Source organism: Elephas maximus, chromosome 8 (assembly GCF_024166365.1).
Source record: "Elephas maximus indicus isolate mEleMax1 chromosome 8, mEleMax1 primary haplotype, whole genome shotgun sequence".
Classification (NCBI taxonomy): domain Eukaryota; kingdom Metazoa; phylum Chordata; class Mammalia; order Proboscidea; family Elephantidae; genus Elephas; species Elephas maximus.
In genome coordinates this window covers 46,679,341-46,695,596 of record NC_064826.1, presented here as the reverse complement: position 1 = coordinate 46,695,596, position 16,256 = coordinate 46,679,341, and the positions used below count along the sequence as shown (strand labels likewise).

General features: G+C 37.6%; 2 protein-coding genes across 5 annotated transcripts in view; one reads left to right on the top strand and one right to left on the bottom strand.

Moving 5' to 3' along the window:
* Positions 1–16,256, bottom strand: part of FBXL13 (F-box and leucine rich repeat protein 13) — a 358,734-nt gene that overhangs the window by 91,711 nt on the left and 250,767 nt on the right. For all 4 annotated transcript variants that reach the window (XM_049893085.1, XM_049893086.1, XM_049893083.1 and 1 more), the window contains exon 18: positions 14,252–14,335. In XM_049893085.1, coding sequence (XP_049749042.1) covers positions 14,252–14,335 — 84 coding nt within the window. The remainder of the gene's footprint in view (positions 1–14,251; positions 14,336–16,256) is intronic.
* The window catches only part of FAM185A (family with sequence similarity 185 member A), a 159,093-nt gene that overhangs the window by 113,912 nt on the left and 28,925 nt on the right, over positions 1–16,256 (top strand). The gene's annotated exons all lie outside the window — the stretch shown is intronic.

Here is a 16,256-nt window from a genome sequence, read left to right as displayed (position 1 = left end):
CAGAAACTGCAACAGTAAGTGCCAAAATACCAAATAGGACTTAGTAGTTCATGGCCCTCGCTGTATGACTTGGATCCAGGAAAGGGCTTAAAAATGTTGGAGGTACCACAGACCTCCCAGGCAGTTGAGCCAGATGCATGGGCATCATCCTTAACCACATCTTCATCCTTGTCCCCCATCCTAACTAGCAACAGTTCTATGGATTTTACTACCTAAATATTCCCCAGTCTCTCTCTAGCCTGTCAGCACCCTCATCCAGATTTCATCATCTCTTCCCTGGGCTATAACAAAAACCTCTTAACTTATATTCCTATCTTCAGTCATGATAGCTGTCCTCTCTCCTCTCTGCCCTTCAGTCGAACTTCCACATTTTTTTTTAAATTTCTATTGTGCTTTAAGTGAAAGTTTCTCACACGAAAACCCATATACACCTTGCTACACACTCCCAGTTGCTCTCCCCCTAATGAGACAGCCCGCTCCCTCCCTCCACTCTCTCTTTTCATGTCCATTTCACCAGCTTCTAACCCCCTCTACCCTCTCATCTCCCCTCCAGGCCGGAGATGCCAACATAGTCTCAAGTGTCCACCTGATCCAAGAAGCTCACTCCTCACCAGCATCCCTCTCCAACTCATTGTCCAGTCCAATCCATGTCTGAAGAGTTGGCTTCGGGAATGGTTCCTGTCCTGGGCCAACAGAAGGTCTGGGGGCCATGACCACTAGGGTCCTTCAAGTCTCAGACCATTAATTCTGGTCTTTTTACAAGAATTTGGGGTCTGCATCCCACTGCTCTCCTGCTCCCTCAGGGGTTCTCTGTTGTGTTACCTGTCAGGGCACTCATCAGTTGTAGCTGGGCACCATCTAGCTCTTCTGGTCTCAGACTGATGTAGTCTCTGGTTTATGTGCCCCTTTCTGTCTCTTGGGCTCGTAATTACCTTGTGTCCTTGGTGTTCTTCATTCTCCTTTGATCTAGGTGGGTTGAGACCAATTGATGCATCTTAGATGGCCTCTTCCTAGCGTTTAAGACCCCAGACGCCTCTCTCCAAGGTGGGATGCAGAATGTTTTCTTAATAGATTTTATTATGCCAATTGACTTAGATGTCCCCTGAAACCATGGTCCCCAAACCCCTGCCCCTGCTACACTGGCCTTCAAAGCATTCAGTTTATTCCAGAAACTTCTTTGCTTTGGGTTTAGTCCAGTTGTGTTGACCTCTCCTGTTTTGTGTGTTGTCTTTCTCGTCACCTAAAGTAGTTCTTATCTGCTATCTAATTAGTGAATACCCCTTTCCCACCCCACCTCCCTCCCCCCTCTTGTAACCATCAAAGAATATTTTCTTCTCTGTTTAAACTATTTCTTGAGTTCTTATAATAGTGGTCTTATACAATATTTGTCCTTTTGCAACTGACTAATTTCACTCAGCATAATGCCTTCCAGATTCCTCCATGTTATGAAATATTTCACAGATTCCTCGCTGTTCTTTATTGATGAGCAGTATTCCCTTGTGTGAATATACCATAATTTATTTATCCATTCATCCGTCGATGGACACCTTGGTTGCTTCCATCTTTTTGCTATTGTAAACAGTGCTGCAATGAACATGGGTGTGCATATATCTGTTCATGTAAAGGCTCTTATTTCTCCAGGATATATTCCAAGGAGTGGGATTGCTGGATTGTATGGTAGTTCTATTTCTAGCTTTTTAAGGAAGTGCCAAATCGATTTCCAAAGTGGTTGTACCATCTGACATTCCCACCAGCAGTGTATAAGTGTTCCAATCTCTCCACAGCCTCTCCAACATTTATTGTTTTGTGTTTTTGGATTAATGCCAGCCTTGTTGGAGTGAGATGGAATCTCAGTGTAGTTTTGATTTGCATTTCTCTAATGGCTAATGACCGTGAGCATTTCCTCATGTATCTGTTGCCGACCTGAATGTCTTCTTTAGTGAAGTGCCTGTTCATATATTTTGCCCATTTTTTAATTGGGTTATTTCTCTTTTTGCATTTGAGTTTTTGCAGTATCATGTAAATTTTAGAGATCAGGCACTGATCAGAAATGTCATAGCTAAAAACTTTTTCCCAGTCTGTAGGTAATCTTTTTACTCTTTTGGTGAAGTCTTTGGATGAGCATAGGTGTTTGATTTTTAGGAGCTCCCAGTTATCTAGTTTTTCTTCTGCATTGTCAGTAATGTTTTCTATACTGTTTATGCCATGTATTAGGACTTCTTATGTTGTCTCTTTTTTTTCTTACATGATCTTTATTGTTTTAGATTTTATATTTAGGTCTTTGAGCCATTTTGAGCTCATTTTTGTGCAGGGAGTGAGGTATGGGTCTTGTTTCATTTTTTTGCAGATGGATATCCAGTTATGCCAGCACCATTTATTAAAAAGACTCTTTTTCCCCATTTAACTGTTTTGGGGCCTTTGTCAAATATTAAGTGCTCGTATGTGGATGGATTTATGTCTGGATTCTCAATTCTGTTCCATTGGTCTATGTATCTGTTGTACCAGTTCCAGGCTGTTTTGACTACTGTGGAGGTATAATAGGTTCTAAATTCAGGTAGAGTAAAGCCTCCCACTTTGTTCTTCTTTTTCAGTAATGCCTCATTTATCTGGGGCCTCTTTCCCTTCCATATGAAGTTGGCGATTTGTTTCTTCATCTCATTAAAGAATGTTGTTGGAATTTGGATCAGAATTGCATTAAATGTATAGATCGCTTTTGGTAGCATACATGTTTTTATAATGTTAAGTCTTCCTATCCATGAGCAAGGTATGTTTTTCCACTTATGTAGGTCTCTTTTGGTTTCTTGCAGAAGTGTATTGTAGTTTTCTTTGTATAAGTCTTTTACATCTCTGGTAAGATTTATTCCTAAGTATTTTATCTTCTTGGGGGCTACTTTAAATGGTATTGATTTGGTGATTTCCTCTTCGATGTTCTTTTTGTTGGTGTAGAAGAATCCAACTGATTTTTGTATGTTTATCTTGTATCCTGATACTCTGCTGAACTATTAGTTTCAGTAGTTTTCTTGAGGATTCCTTAGGGTTTTCTGTGTATAATATCATGTCATCTGCAAATAGAGATAATTTTACTTCTTTCTTACCAATCTGGATGCCCTTTATTTCTTTGTCTAGCCTAATTAGTCTGGCTAGGACCTCTAGCACAATCACATTTTTTATAAGACTGGCTTTTCCAACAGATAAGCTTTCCCTGACATTCTCATCTTGGATTAGGTGCCTCAACTGAATCTTTCCATAGGTTCCTGCATACCTTTATCACAGCAAAGTGGCTAAGAGTGTCACTCTGGAATTTGACATTTTATACCTAGCTAATATGCTTACTTGTCTCATTACTTGGAGCAAGATTCTTAACCTCTTTGAACCTCAGTTTCCTTATCTGTAAAAGTATTACCTACCTCATAAGGTTGCTATTAGGATTGAACAAATTAATACATGTGAAATACTTAAAACTGCCTGGCATATTAAAAAACAAAACAAAACCCAAACCCGTTGCTGTCAGGTGGATTCTGTTTCGTAGTGACCCTACAGGACAGAGTAGAACTACCCCATGGTGTTTCTAAGGCACGGCTGGTGGATTTGAACTGCTAACCTTTTGCTTAGGAGCCCAACTCTTAACCACTTAAAGAAAACCAAACCCGTTACCATCGAGTCAATTCTGACTCACAGCAACCCTATAGGACAGAGTGGAACTGCCCCATAGAGTTTCCAAGGAGCGTCTTGTAGATTCAAACTGCCGACCTCTTGTTTAGCAGCCGTAGCACTTAACTGCTACGCCACCAGGGTTTCCCTTAACCACTTAGTAGGTGTTAAATTAATGTTAGCCAACAATTGCCATATGTAGCATATAATACTGTGCTAGGTATTATACTAAATTAATTGGGATATCAATGGTACTGAATTTTTCTGTTTACAAATCTGCCTATCCCACTAGACCTAGCTCATCATTTTTTTTTTTTCAACTTTAGAGAGAGTTCAAGGAATATATGAGAAAAACCCCAAGCCCAAAAAACCCACAAAAAACAACAACCAGATGATCTCAGTGTCTACGACATGGGAAGTTCAATCCAAAATTTTTTAGTTCAATCACTGAGAAAGAAGTCACAGTTTTACAAAATTATTTAATCCAGATGGTCTTACTTGAAGGCATGGAGTAGCCTAATAAGTTATCTAAATTCTTTCCAACTTAGTGATTGCAAATACTATCCTACTGATGTACTCAGGAAACTCAAGAATCTGTCTGAATAGATATGATCAAAATGCCTGAGCTTTGGGGCAGCCATAAGCCCCATCTACGCGTGGGCACAGCCAGCCTGCCGGGCTGCACACTGTAGTGAGCGCAGAGCGCAAGTCTATCACCGCCACAGGTGCACTGCTCACCAGCGCTTGTTGCCTACCTGCCCGGTTTACCTATAGCTCTCTGCTCTTCACTCCTGAGCCCTCCTGTTCTCTGGCTTCATTCCTATGCTTTCCAGATCTGATTCAGATCCTACATCATATTTTGTTATCAATTTTGGATATTATTGATTCAGCCAGCATGCACAGGTTCTAAAGAAATGTTCTATCTGCTCATTTTGGCCCGAGAGACCTTCTGTTTCCTAAAATTCAACCAGTCTTATCTACACATGTGTGGGAGATGAGAGGGCTCAAACAGAGAGGCCTCTGTTCGTGGTATACTAACATGATGCGAAGGAGCCCTGGTGGTGAATTGTTCAGCTGCTAACCAAAAGGTCAGTGATTCAACCCCAGCAGCCACGCCTTGGAAACCCTAAGGGGCAGTTCTACTCTGTCCTATAGGGTCGCTATGAGTTAGAACTTACTTCCCGGCAACAGGTTTTTTTTTTTTTTTTAATGCAGTGCATACTGTGGTTGAAATTATAACAGAGATAGATATGGATTTAAGCTAAGCAAAGGTGAAAAACACTCCTTTCTGGGACTTAGAGACACATGTAAGTTGCCATAAGCAAACAGTGTTTGAGTGGGTATGGAAACCCTGGTGGCATAGTGGTTAAGTTTGGCCAGTAACCAATAGGTTGGCAGTTCATAATCCACTAGGTGCTCCTTGGAAACTCTATGGGGCAGTACTACTCTGTCCTATAGGGTCACAATGAGTCAGAATTGACTCCATGGCAATGGGCTTGTTTTTTGTCTTTTTTTTAGTGGGTACATATTTTTTTACATATGTAGCATATAATAGTATGCTAGGTATTATATTAAATTCATTGGGATATTGGAAAATATGTTTAAAATTATAATCTCAGAGAAAAAATGACCCATTTTCTTTTTGCATGGTTTATTCTTTATACTATTCTTATGAATAAGCAATTAATATTTATGTAGGTTATCCAAAATCCAGTGCCGTCGAGTCGATTCTGATTCATAGCAACCCTACAGGACAGAGTAGAACTGCCCCATAGAGTTTCCAAAAAGCACCTGGCGGATTCGAACTGCTGACCCTTTGGTTAGCACTTAACCACTACGCCACCAGGGTTTCCTATGTAGGTTATAGAATTTTTAAATGCTCTTACATACATAAATTTATTTAGTCAGCTATAATTTAGATGCCTCTGAAAAATGCATTGATTCCATTCACAGGAGTAAAAATGAGTATGTTATTTCTTCCAAGAGCATATTCCAAACTATCCCCTTACTATGAGAAGGAATTTGGCTGTAAGGATTTCCTGTTTGCTGACCATATTCAACTAAACCCAAAGAAATTATCTAACAATTGTACTAAAAATTTTTATTTTTTATTTAGTATATGTTGGTTTCTTCTTTACTAAATAGAATAATAATGATATTAAAAAGTCATATTCATTGTACGCTTTGTGTCAGGAGCCATACTAAGTACTTAGGTATTTTATATCATTTAAGCCTCACAAGAGGAAGAAGATTCTATTATTATACCCATTTTTACAAGTGAGAAATCAAAGGCTTAGAGAAGGTAACTTACCCAAAGTCACACAGACTGACAGAGCCAAAACTGAAAAAGTCTGTCTGACTCTAGAGCTGATGCTGGAAAACTATACCCCATGGGCCAAATTTAGACTACCACATGTTTTTCTATGTCCCACACACTAAGAACAGTTTTTACATTTTTAAATGGTTGGAAAAAATCAAAATAATTATAATATTTTGTGATGTGGAAATTATATGAAATGTAAATTTTCGTGTCCATAGATAAAGTTTTATTGGAACACAGCCACTCTCATTTGTTTATGTACTGTGACTGTTTCCACTCTACAATGGCAGAGTTGAATGCTTGAAACAGAGACTGTTTGGCCCTCAAAGCCTAAAATATTTACTATCTGGCTCTTTACAGAAAAAGTTTGCCAACCCCTACTCTAGGGTGCTACCTCCTGTCTGCTTCCTAACTATAGCCACCATAGGATTTTTTCCATGAACGAAATGAATTGTTATAAGGCTAAGTGAATTGCCTAAGATCATGCCATGTAAGAGGCAATGATTCGGGATAAAAGTTAGGACTTCTGACGGCAAAGCCCACATTCCCTGCACTATATCATTGATTTCGCCATCAAAGAGCTAATCTACATACTTCTGTAGAAAAAAAAGTGTCATTTAAATGGGGATTTAATTCTTTAAATTGAAGTATAAACAAAAAGAAAATTCTTTAACAACCTACTGTTATAATTTGCCTTGAATATTGACCATTATTTATTTGGTTTTAGCCTAGAAACATATAATCTTATGCATCTCTGTACACAATTTGTTGTTGTTGTCGTTCGGTACCATCAAGTCAGTTCCGACTCATAGCGACCCAGTGTACCACAGAATGAAACACTACCCAATCCTGAGCCATGCTCACAATCATTGTTATGCTTGAGTCCATTGTTGCAGCCGCTATGTCAATCCATCTCGTTGAGGGTCTCCCACTTTTTCGTTGACCCTCTACTTTACCAAGCATGATGTCCTTCTCTAGACACTGATTCCTCCTGACAACATGTCCAAAGTATGTGAGACACAGTGTCACCATTCTTGCTTCTAAGGAGCATTCTGGTTGTACTTCTAAGACAGATTTTTTCATTCTTTTGGCAGTCCATGGTATATTCAATATTCTCCACCAATACCACAATTCAAAGGCGTCAATTCTTCGGTCTTCCTTATTCATTGTTCAGCTTTCATATGAATACGATATGATTGAAAATACCATGGTTTGGGTCAGGTGCACCTTAGTCTTCAAGGTGCCATCTTTGCTTTTCAATGCTTTAAAGAGGTCCTTTGCAGATTTGCCCAATGCAATGCGTCTTTTGATTTCTTGACCACTGCTTCCATGGGTGTTGATTGTGGATCCAAGTAAAATTAAATCCTTGACAACTTCATTCTTCTCCCTTTATCATGATGTTGCTTATTGGTCCAGTTGTGAGGAATTTTGTTTTCTTTATGTTGAGGTGTAATTCGTACTGAAGGCTGTGGTCTTTGAATTCATCGGTAAGTGCTTCAAGTCATCTTCACTTTCAGCAACCAAGGTTGTGTCATCTGCATAACCCAGGATGTTAATGAGTCTTCCTCCAATTCTGATGCTGCATTCTTCCTCGTACAGTCCAGCTTCTCGGATTATATGCTCAACATACAGATTGAATAGGTATGGTGAAAGGATACAATGCTGGCGCACACGTTTCCTGACTTTAAACCATGCAGATCCCGTTGTTCTGTCTGAACAACTGCCTCTTGATCTATGTAAAGGTTCCTCATGAGCACAATTAAGTGTCCTGGAATTCCCATTCTTCACAATGTTATCCATAATTTGTTATGATCCACGCAGTTGAATGCCTTTGCATAGTCAATAAAACACAGGTGAACATCCTTCTGATATTCTCTGCTTTCAGCCAGAATCCATCTGACATCAGCAGTGATATCCCCACATCCTCCTCTGAATCCAGCCAGAATTTCTGACAGTTGCCAGTTGATATACCACTGCAGCCGCTTTTGAATGCCCTTCAGCAAAATTTTGCTTGCGTGTGATATTAATGATACTGTTCTATAATTTCTGCATTCAGTTGGATCACCTTTCTTGGGAATAGGCATAAATATGGATCTCTTCCAGTCAGTTGGCCAGGTAGCTGTCTTCCAAATTTCTTGGCATAAACGAGTAAGCACTTCCAGCACTGCATCCCTTTGTTGAAACATCTTAATTGATACTCCAACAATTCCTGGAGCGTTGTTTTTCACCAATGTTTTTAGTGCATCTTGGACTTCTTCCTTCAGTACCACCAGTTCCTGATCATATGCTACCTCTTGAAATGGTTGAAAATCGACTAATTCTTTTTGGTATAATGACTCTGTGTTTTCCTTCCATCTTCTTTTGATGCTTCCTGCATCATTTAATGTTTTCCCCATAGAATCCTTCACTGTTGCAACTCCGGGTTTGAGTTTTTTCTTCAGTTCTTTCAGCTTGAGAAATGTCAAGTGTGTCCTTCCCTTTTGGTTTTCTATCTCCAGCTCTTTGCACGTATCATTATAATACTTTACTTTGTCTTCTTGAGCCACCCTTTAAAGCCTTTTATTCAGTTGTTTTACTTCATCATTTCTTCCTTTTGCTTTAGCTGCTCGACATTCAAGAGCAAGTGTCAGAGTATCCTCTGACATCCAACTTGGCCTTTTCTTTTTTTCCTGTCTTTTCCTTGACCTCTTGCTTTCTTCATGTATGATGTCCTTGATGTTATTCCACAACTTGTCTGGTCTTTGGTCATTAGTGTTCAACGTGTCAAATCTATTCTTGAGATAGTCTCTAAATTCAGGTGGGATATACTCAAGGCCGTACTTTGGCTCTCATGGACTTGTTCTAATTTTCTGCAGTTTCAACTTGAACTTGCATATGAGCAATTGATGGTCTGTTCCACAGATGGCCCCTGGCCTAGTTCTGACTGATGATATTGAGCTTTTCCATTTTCTCTTTCCACAGATGTAGTCAATTTGATTCCTGTGTATTCCATCTGGCAAGGTCCATGTGTATAGTGCCATTTATGTTGGTGAAAAAAGGTATTTGCAATGAAGTCAATGGTCTTGCAAAATTCTGTCATGCAATCTCCAGCATTGTTTTTATCACCAAGGCCATATTTTCCAACCACTGATCATTCTTCTTTTTTTCCAACTTTCACATTCCAATCATCAGTAATTACCAATGAATCCTGATTGCATATTCAATCAATTTCAGACTGAAGAAGCTGATAAAAATCTTCAATTTCTTCATCTTTGGCCTTAGTGGTTGGTGCTTAAATTTGAATAATAGTTATATCAACTGGTCTTCCTTGTAGGCATATGGATATTATCCTATCACTGACAGCACTGGACTTCAGGGTAGATCTTGAATTTTCTTTTTTTTTGACAGTGAATGCAATGCCATTCCTCTTTAAGTTGTCATTCCCAGCATTGTAGACTATATGATTGTCCAACTCAAAATGGCCAATACCAGTCCATTTCACCTCACTAATGCCTATGATTTAGATATTTATGCACTCCATTTCATTTTTGAAGATTTCCAATTTTCTTAGATTCGTACTTCGTACATTCCAGGTTCCCATTATTAGTGGATGTTTTCAGCTGTTTCCTCCCATTTTGAGTTGTGCCACATAAGCAAGTGAAGGTCCCGAAAACTTTACTCCATCCACGTCATTAAGGTCGACTCTACTTTGAGGAGGCAGTTCTTCCCCAGTCATTCACTGAGTGCCTTCCAACCTGAGGGGTTCATCTTCCGACACTATATCAGACAGTGTTCCACTGCTATTCATAAGGTTTTCACTGGCTAATTCTTTTCAGAGTTAGACTGCCGGGTCCTTCTTCCTAGTCTATCTTAGTCTGGAAGCTCAGCTGAAACCAGTCCTCCACGGTTGGCCCTGCTGATACCCAAATACCGGTGGCATAACTTCCAGCATCACAGCAACATGTAAGCCCCCACAATACGACAAACTGACAGAAATGTGGGGGATATATAATTTAAGCATAATAAATATACACACACATTGACATGCATGCAATCCAACACACACTAAGGTATGTACATGTATGTAATTTAAACACATATACCTGACACTTAGTTATACATTTACATATATATTTACATGTAAACACACTTTTAATCTATGCATGTAAGATAGCATACACTAAATTTTTTATACATATTTAATTTACACACATAGACCAGACAAATAGATACCTTATATACATAGTTATTGCAAAAACACATAAATGCACGCTGTTTACACACAGTGTAAGCTATTGTGGTAGGTCATAATGGAGCCCAGTTTTCCCCTCTCTAATGCCCTCCCTATGGCAAAGTGGTTAAACGCCAGCCATTCCTTGGAAACCCTAAGGGGATAGTTCTACTCTGTCCTACAGGGTCGCTATGAGTCAGAATCAACTAGATGGCAACTTTTTTTTTTTTTAATGCCCTCCCTGAATCAACTACCTTAACCTGCCAACATGGAAATAGAAATTTTTTTCTAGCTGCAAGGTGTTCACTCACAAATAACCTGCATAAAGAAAAATATGCACATTCATATATGTACATATTTTTTAAATGTATTTATAGCATACTTCATTCTCAGAAAAAGGGCATGAGAAATACAAAATAGATAAGGAAGTATTACCAGAGTAAATAATTGGATCTCTTCCATTGGTTCTATCTATCAAAACAACCTAACAAGACAGAATTTCCAATTTGTCTGTATTACAACATCCCAGTCAAGCCAGTTCTTTAGCCAAACTTGAGTCTGTTATTTAATTAAATTTATAAAATGTTCAAAGAAAAGGTGTCTTAAGAAATGCTCAATTACTGACGCATGAAACATTGCTTGCAAAACACATGTGTCTTTCAAGGGCACCAAATAATTTTACTTTGATGTAATCACTGAATGTCTAATGTTTTCAGAAAAGAACTAAAGTTGAAGAAAGTAATTAAATCCAGATCCTGACAGTCAGTATATCTGGGGCTCAAGACGCTCAGTGTGCATGTGCTATGGTTTCCAGTGAAACACTAAAATGAGGTAATTTTTTATTCTTATTATTTTCATGACTCTTGCAAAACTTAGCCAGGGTAGAAAATTTTTGTTTTTTCATTTTTCTCATGAAATGGCTTATGCAGAGTATAAGTTATCAATGTCTTGTGCTGAGAAGAGAATTCCCTAGAGTTACCTATTATAAGTAATAAGAGAGAGAAAACTGGTAAATTGTGGATAATCTAAACTTCTCAGTTTAATCACCTTATTTTACTTCTTTCTCTCTTTTATAAATCCAGATAAAGAATTGTGAAATTGGCTCATGGGTCACTTTATTCTCCCTCTTCCTCATCCATTTTCTTTTGGGACTTAATGATTCGTTGCTTTGAAGGAGTCAGGGAAGAGAAAGATTACCACACGCCCAGAAGCGTGAACCTTGGAAGAGGCAAAACTGGTTAAAAGCTGCAACACACACACATTTCTCTATCTTGCTCTTTCCCTCTTACTTTCTATCTCTCCATCTGTATCTCTGTCTCCCCAAAAGCAGGGAGGAAAAAAAGAGGGATGATGAAAAGGAGAAAAATCTTTTTCATGAACTTGAATAGAACAGTTGACCTTGTACAACTAATAATTAAATTATTCCATACTTCCATGATCCTGTATTCCCTTCTTTTATATTTTCTCTTTTAGATCACTGAAAATAAATACATACCAATTTTTTAAAGCTATGCCAGGCTCAGATAGTTGTTTGCATATTTGGTATATGAATAAATGCTTTCATCTAATATCTGAGAGCACCTAAAAATAAGTATGACTCCGAAGAGTGAAAAGAAAAAAATGCCTGGAACTCATAGAATCAAAGAGAATGGCAGAAAACATTGGCATTCTGATTCTTAGCCTCAGGCTTTGGTCAACACTCTCTCAGCCCAAGGAGCATTTAAAATTTAATAAGTGACAGATATTAAGAGGCTATGTCATCACCATGGTAGGTTTCATTACTATGAAATTATTTGTAGTTATAAATATATTGATCAAATATAATTGATCATCATGTAAGAAGTATAACTCAATATTAGAAATATATTTTAGCTGTCTTATTTTAATAACCATTGGTCTACCACCTTGTCAAAAATCTTTTGAAAGCCTGACTAGATCATATTCATGAATAAACCTTTGTTTAACTCTTAAAAGAATGCAATAGGTAAATTATCATGGTTTGACCAGGAACCTTTTGGCTTTTTCACCTAGTAGGTTACATAAATTTAAATATTTTGTAACTCATTCTGTGATTGTAGTTACAATCTTGTCCAGTATAGAAGCTACTAGTCTTCTCTGGATCTTTGTTTTGAAGGAGAATGTTTGTTTTTTATTAAACTCTTTATATAATTGAATATACTGCTAGGCAGATTCCTTAGGGACTTATTAGAATCTTAGTACCAGGGTCTGAAATTGAGGGAAATTGACATTGCTTAACGCTAGTGCCTCCTAAGGAGAGTTCTTAAAGATGTTACATTTTCACGTTAAGTATCATTACATTTCCGAAACAGCAAAAATAACTTGAAAACATTTTTTTCCCACTAAGCCATGTTGTCAACCAACCATTTGGAACAGTAATTCTACATTTCCACCCTTCATTTCTATAAAATTGTCGTGATATTAATTTGCTGAGAAGGTATAGGACTTTGAACCAATTTAAGCTCTCTAGGGCTTTTTTATTTGATGGCACTAGTTTTTTTTTTTTTTTTTTTTAGGGCTTTTTTATTTAGGGCTTAGTTTCCTTACCTGCAAAAACAGGTGGTTGGTTTAGATGGGTCTAGGAGTCCCTAGGTGGTACAAATTGTTAACACACTCGGCTGCTAATGGGGAAGAAAAGCTACTTCTGAAAAATTAGCCATTGAAAACCCTACGGAACACAGTTCTACTCTGACACAGATAGGATCACCACAAGTCAGAATCAACTCTACTTTAACTGGTGGTTAGGTGGTTCTAAGGTTCCTTTACCCCCAGAATTCTAAGCTAAGGTCTAGGGCACCTTTTGACCTGACACCCTCTTCAGCCCACCAGTTTCTGTGGGCAGTAATCAAGAATTAATTCAATCTATCTAGAATCTCCTGAGCGTCCCGAAGCACACCATTGTACTAGAGTATCCTATAGGATTCTTTTCCACCCACTGACTCTCTACCTGGTGTCTGCCTTCCCTTCGATGTGCAGTATTTTAACACTTTTCTATTAGTCATGTTAGAACTTCTTGTAAAGTTCACCTCAAATTCATGGAAGACAACTTAACTTTAGGTTTGCCATGCTCTTTGGACTTCTCGGCTACCATTTAGATTATTGGTTCCCTTTTTAAAAATATCACCTTCTATGTTTTTACTAGTAAGTAAAAACATTTTGTCCTAGTTCAATACATGCATGACATGTGATTTTGCTTTTTCATCTCTTAATTTACCCAAGAAAAATGAAAATATATGTCCATACAAAAACATTGAGCTACTTAATGTTGCGATAAACATAATGTTGTGGCTTATGCTCAATAGCTCCTTTATGACTTCCTGAACATCCCTCAAAGCCAGGTCTAGGAAATTTACCTTTCTCACGAGTTCTTGAAATGCCAATTGAGAACATAATTCAATTACTTACGCGTTCTTTTCCAGTAAAATATGCTAACAGCTATGTTTGCAACTTAAGTTCCTAATTATTGAGTATTTGGCATAATTTTCAAACTCCCCAAATTTTCATGGTTAGATTATATACCATGTCCATCTACAGAGTCCTTTCTTTAAATGTGAAGGCTTTTTATCACATTGAATTTAGTTACTCATATAAAATGTCTACCTGTCCCTCTTTGGAAACCCTGGTGGCATAGTGGTTAAGAGATATGGCTGCTAACCAAAAGGTTGGCAGTTCAAATCCACCAGGTGCTCCTTAGAAACTCTATGGGGCAGTTCTACTCTGTACTCTAGGGTCAGTATGAGTTGGAATCAACTTGACGGCAACAGGTTTGGTTTTTTGGTTTGGTCGCTCTTTATCCTAAAGAGTTTGCCATCTGGAAGGGCGAGAGTAGACAAAAAAGAGGGGAAAACATACACTCTCAGTTACCTTAGGCTGTGCTGATCTGAAAGGAGATCTAAGTAAGGGCCAGGGTTGATCTTAGCTTAACCAAGAACACATACCTGTTGTTCCATTTCCAGTACACTTCTTTTTTTCCACTGTGGCTTACAATGTTTATTCAATTTGTGCTTAATTTTCTATCTTAATTCTTCAACAAAAGATGTTAATTATCTTACCTGAATTCCCATATCGGTGATTTTATAACACTCGGATAAAGAAAGTTCCTTTAATTTTTTATGTCTGGAAAGTGTCATCAAACCCTAAAAATATTTAACATAAAGATCATTTTATGATTTTGATTCAGTATGGAAAGTGTATTTCTAATAAGATAACCATTTATCCTAATTTAAAAATTTAGCTTGTATCTTATATTTCCTTATACTTAACAAAATATAAAATCAATTTGATTAGGTAATGTCATGAAATAGAATTTTCAGGTTGTCTCTGATATTTTAGAATAACTGTTACGGAATCCCAGAGCCAGAAAACTCCTTGGGAGGTTATAATCTTCCCACTTGTTTCCAGGTAAATATTATCTGAATCAACATAGACAAATCTTAAAGATCTCTAGACCTAACCTACGGCTTTATTTTGAAGACACTTCTTGTGACTCATGAATTTGCCAGTAAATATAAAAAATAATTTCCATAAAATTCTAAAACCCTTTAGCTCATTTTATTGTGTTTAATTCCTTAAAGAAAGAAATAATCTTCGTGTAGAGGCCTATATGCAAATAATGGCTCGCCAACAACACCCTTTTTTTTAGATTAAAATTTTTGTTTCATCTTATTAAAAAAAAAATGGCACTTTCAGCCCTTAAAAATTTTTATGTGTGATTTTGCTATCTTATTTCTCTGTGCTTTTCTCCCTACACACACAACACTCATATAAGGAACTGAATGACAACTGTGCCTATGGATACGGTTCTCCCGTTCTGCATTCAGTATAACATTCCTTGTATAATTCTATAAGTTATGCTTCCTAGACTGGCTTCCAAAGCTGACTGGCTGGGAGAATGCCAGGAGCAGTATGAAGATTTATACTTTTTGCATTTTATTTGCAGGACTAGTTTACATTTTATTGATCTTAAATACAACATTTGACCCATAACTGAAAAACGGGTTGTACAAAATTAGATCCTGTTTTTTTTTCCCCCTAAAGTGCAGATTAGGCACAGATCTCACCCTTTCATTTTTCAAAAGAAATTCATATCAGGGGAAAATGTGCTTGAAATTCTGCTTCACCTAAGCTACTGCTTAAACTGTGATTTCATAACTTCATTTAATGATTTTGCACACTACCCAAAACTAAAATCATTCTGTTCATTCTTTTAATTTTATTGTAAATAGAATTTGTTTGCCAGGAACACATTATGTTTTCTGCCTCCTTATTTCAAACCAAAGAATGACCAAGCCCTGTGGAGCTATTGCATGTGTCTGGGTTCCAGATGTCAGTGCTATTTCGTTTATGTTAGAATAATTGGAAGAGTTTAGATATTTATCTAAAAGAAACCAAGCTATTTGAACAAAAACATCAGTCAGAGATGCACAATTTGTCTCTTTGCCTTATGCTTGATGATAGCTTTGTATGTTTTATTCTCCTGTGGGGAATTTGTCCTATGAAACTCTCTCTGAAGTTTTTACTTAGATTTCACTTTTATGTAGCCAAGTCAGAATTTTTTTAACATGAGCTGTAAATGCAGTGCACTTCTAAGTGTGGAAGCCCTGGCAGCACAGTGGTTAAGAGCTATGGCTGCTAATCAAAAGGTCAGCAGTTCAACTCTACCAGCCGCTCCTTGGAAACCCTATGGAGCTATTCCACTTGGTCCTATAGGGTCGCTATGAGTCGGAATCAACTTGACTGCAACGGGTTTGGTTTTTGTTTTGTTTTGTTTTTTGGTTTTCTAAGTATGACATGTAACACCCCGTATTCTCTTTGCCACTTTATTCAAAATTAAAATATTAAAATGGAATGCTATGTTTCATCACTATAATTGTTCATTAAAACTTATGGCCTCGAAATTGAATTTATCTCATGATTAATGGAGAAAAAACTGATGTGTTCAGTGATTTCATTCTACTTGGATAAACAATCAACATCCATGGAAACAGCAGTCAGGAAATCAAATGATGTATTGCATTAGGCAAATCCCCTGCAAAAGACTTGTTTAAAGTTTTAAAA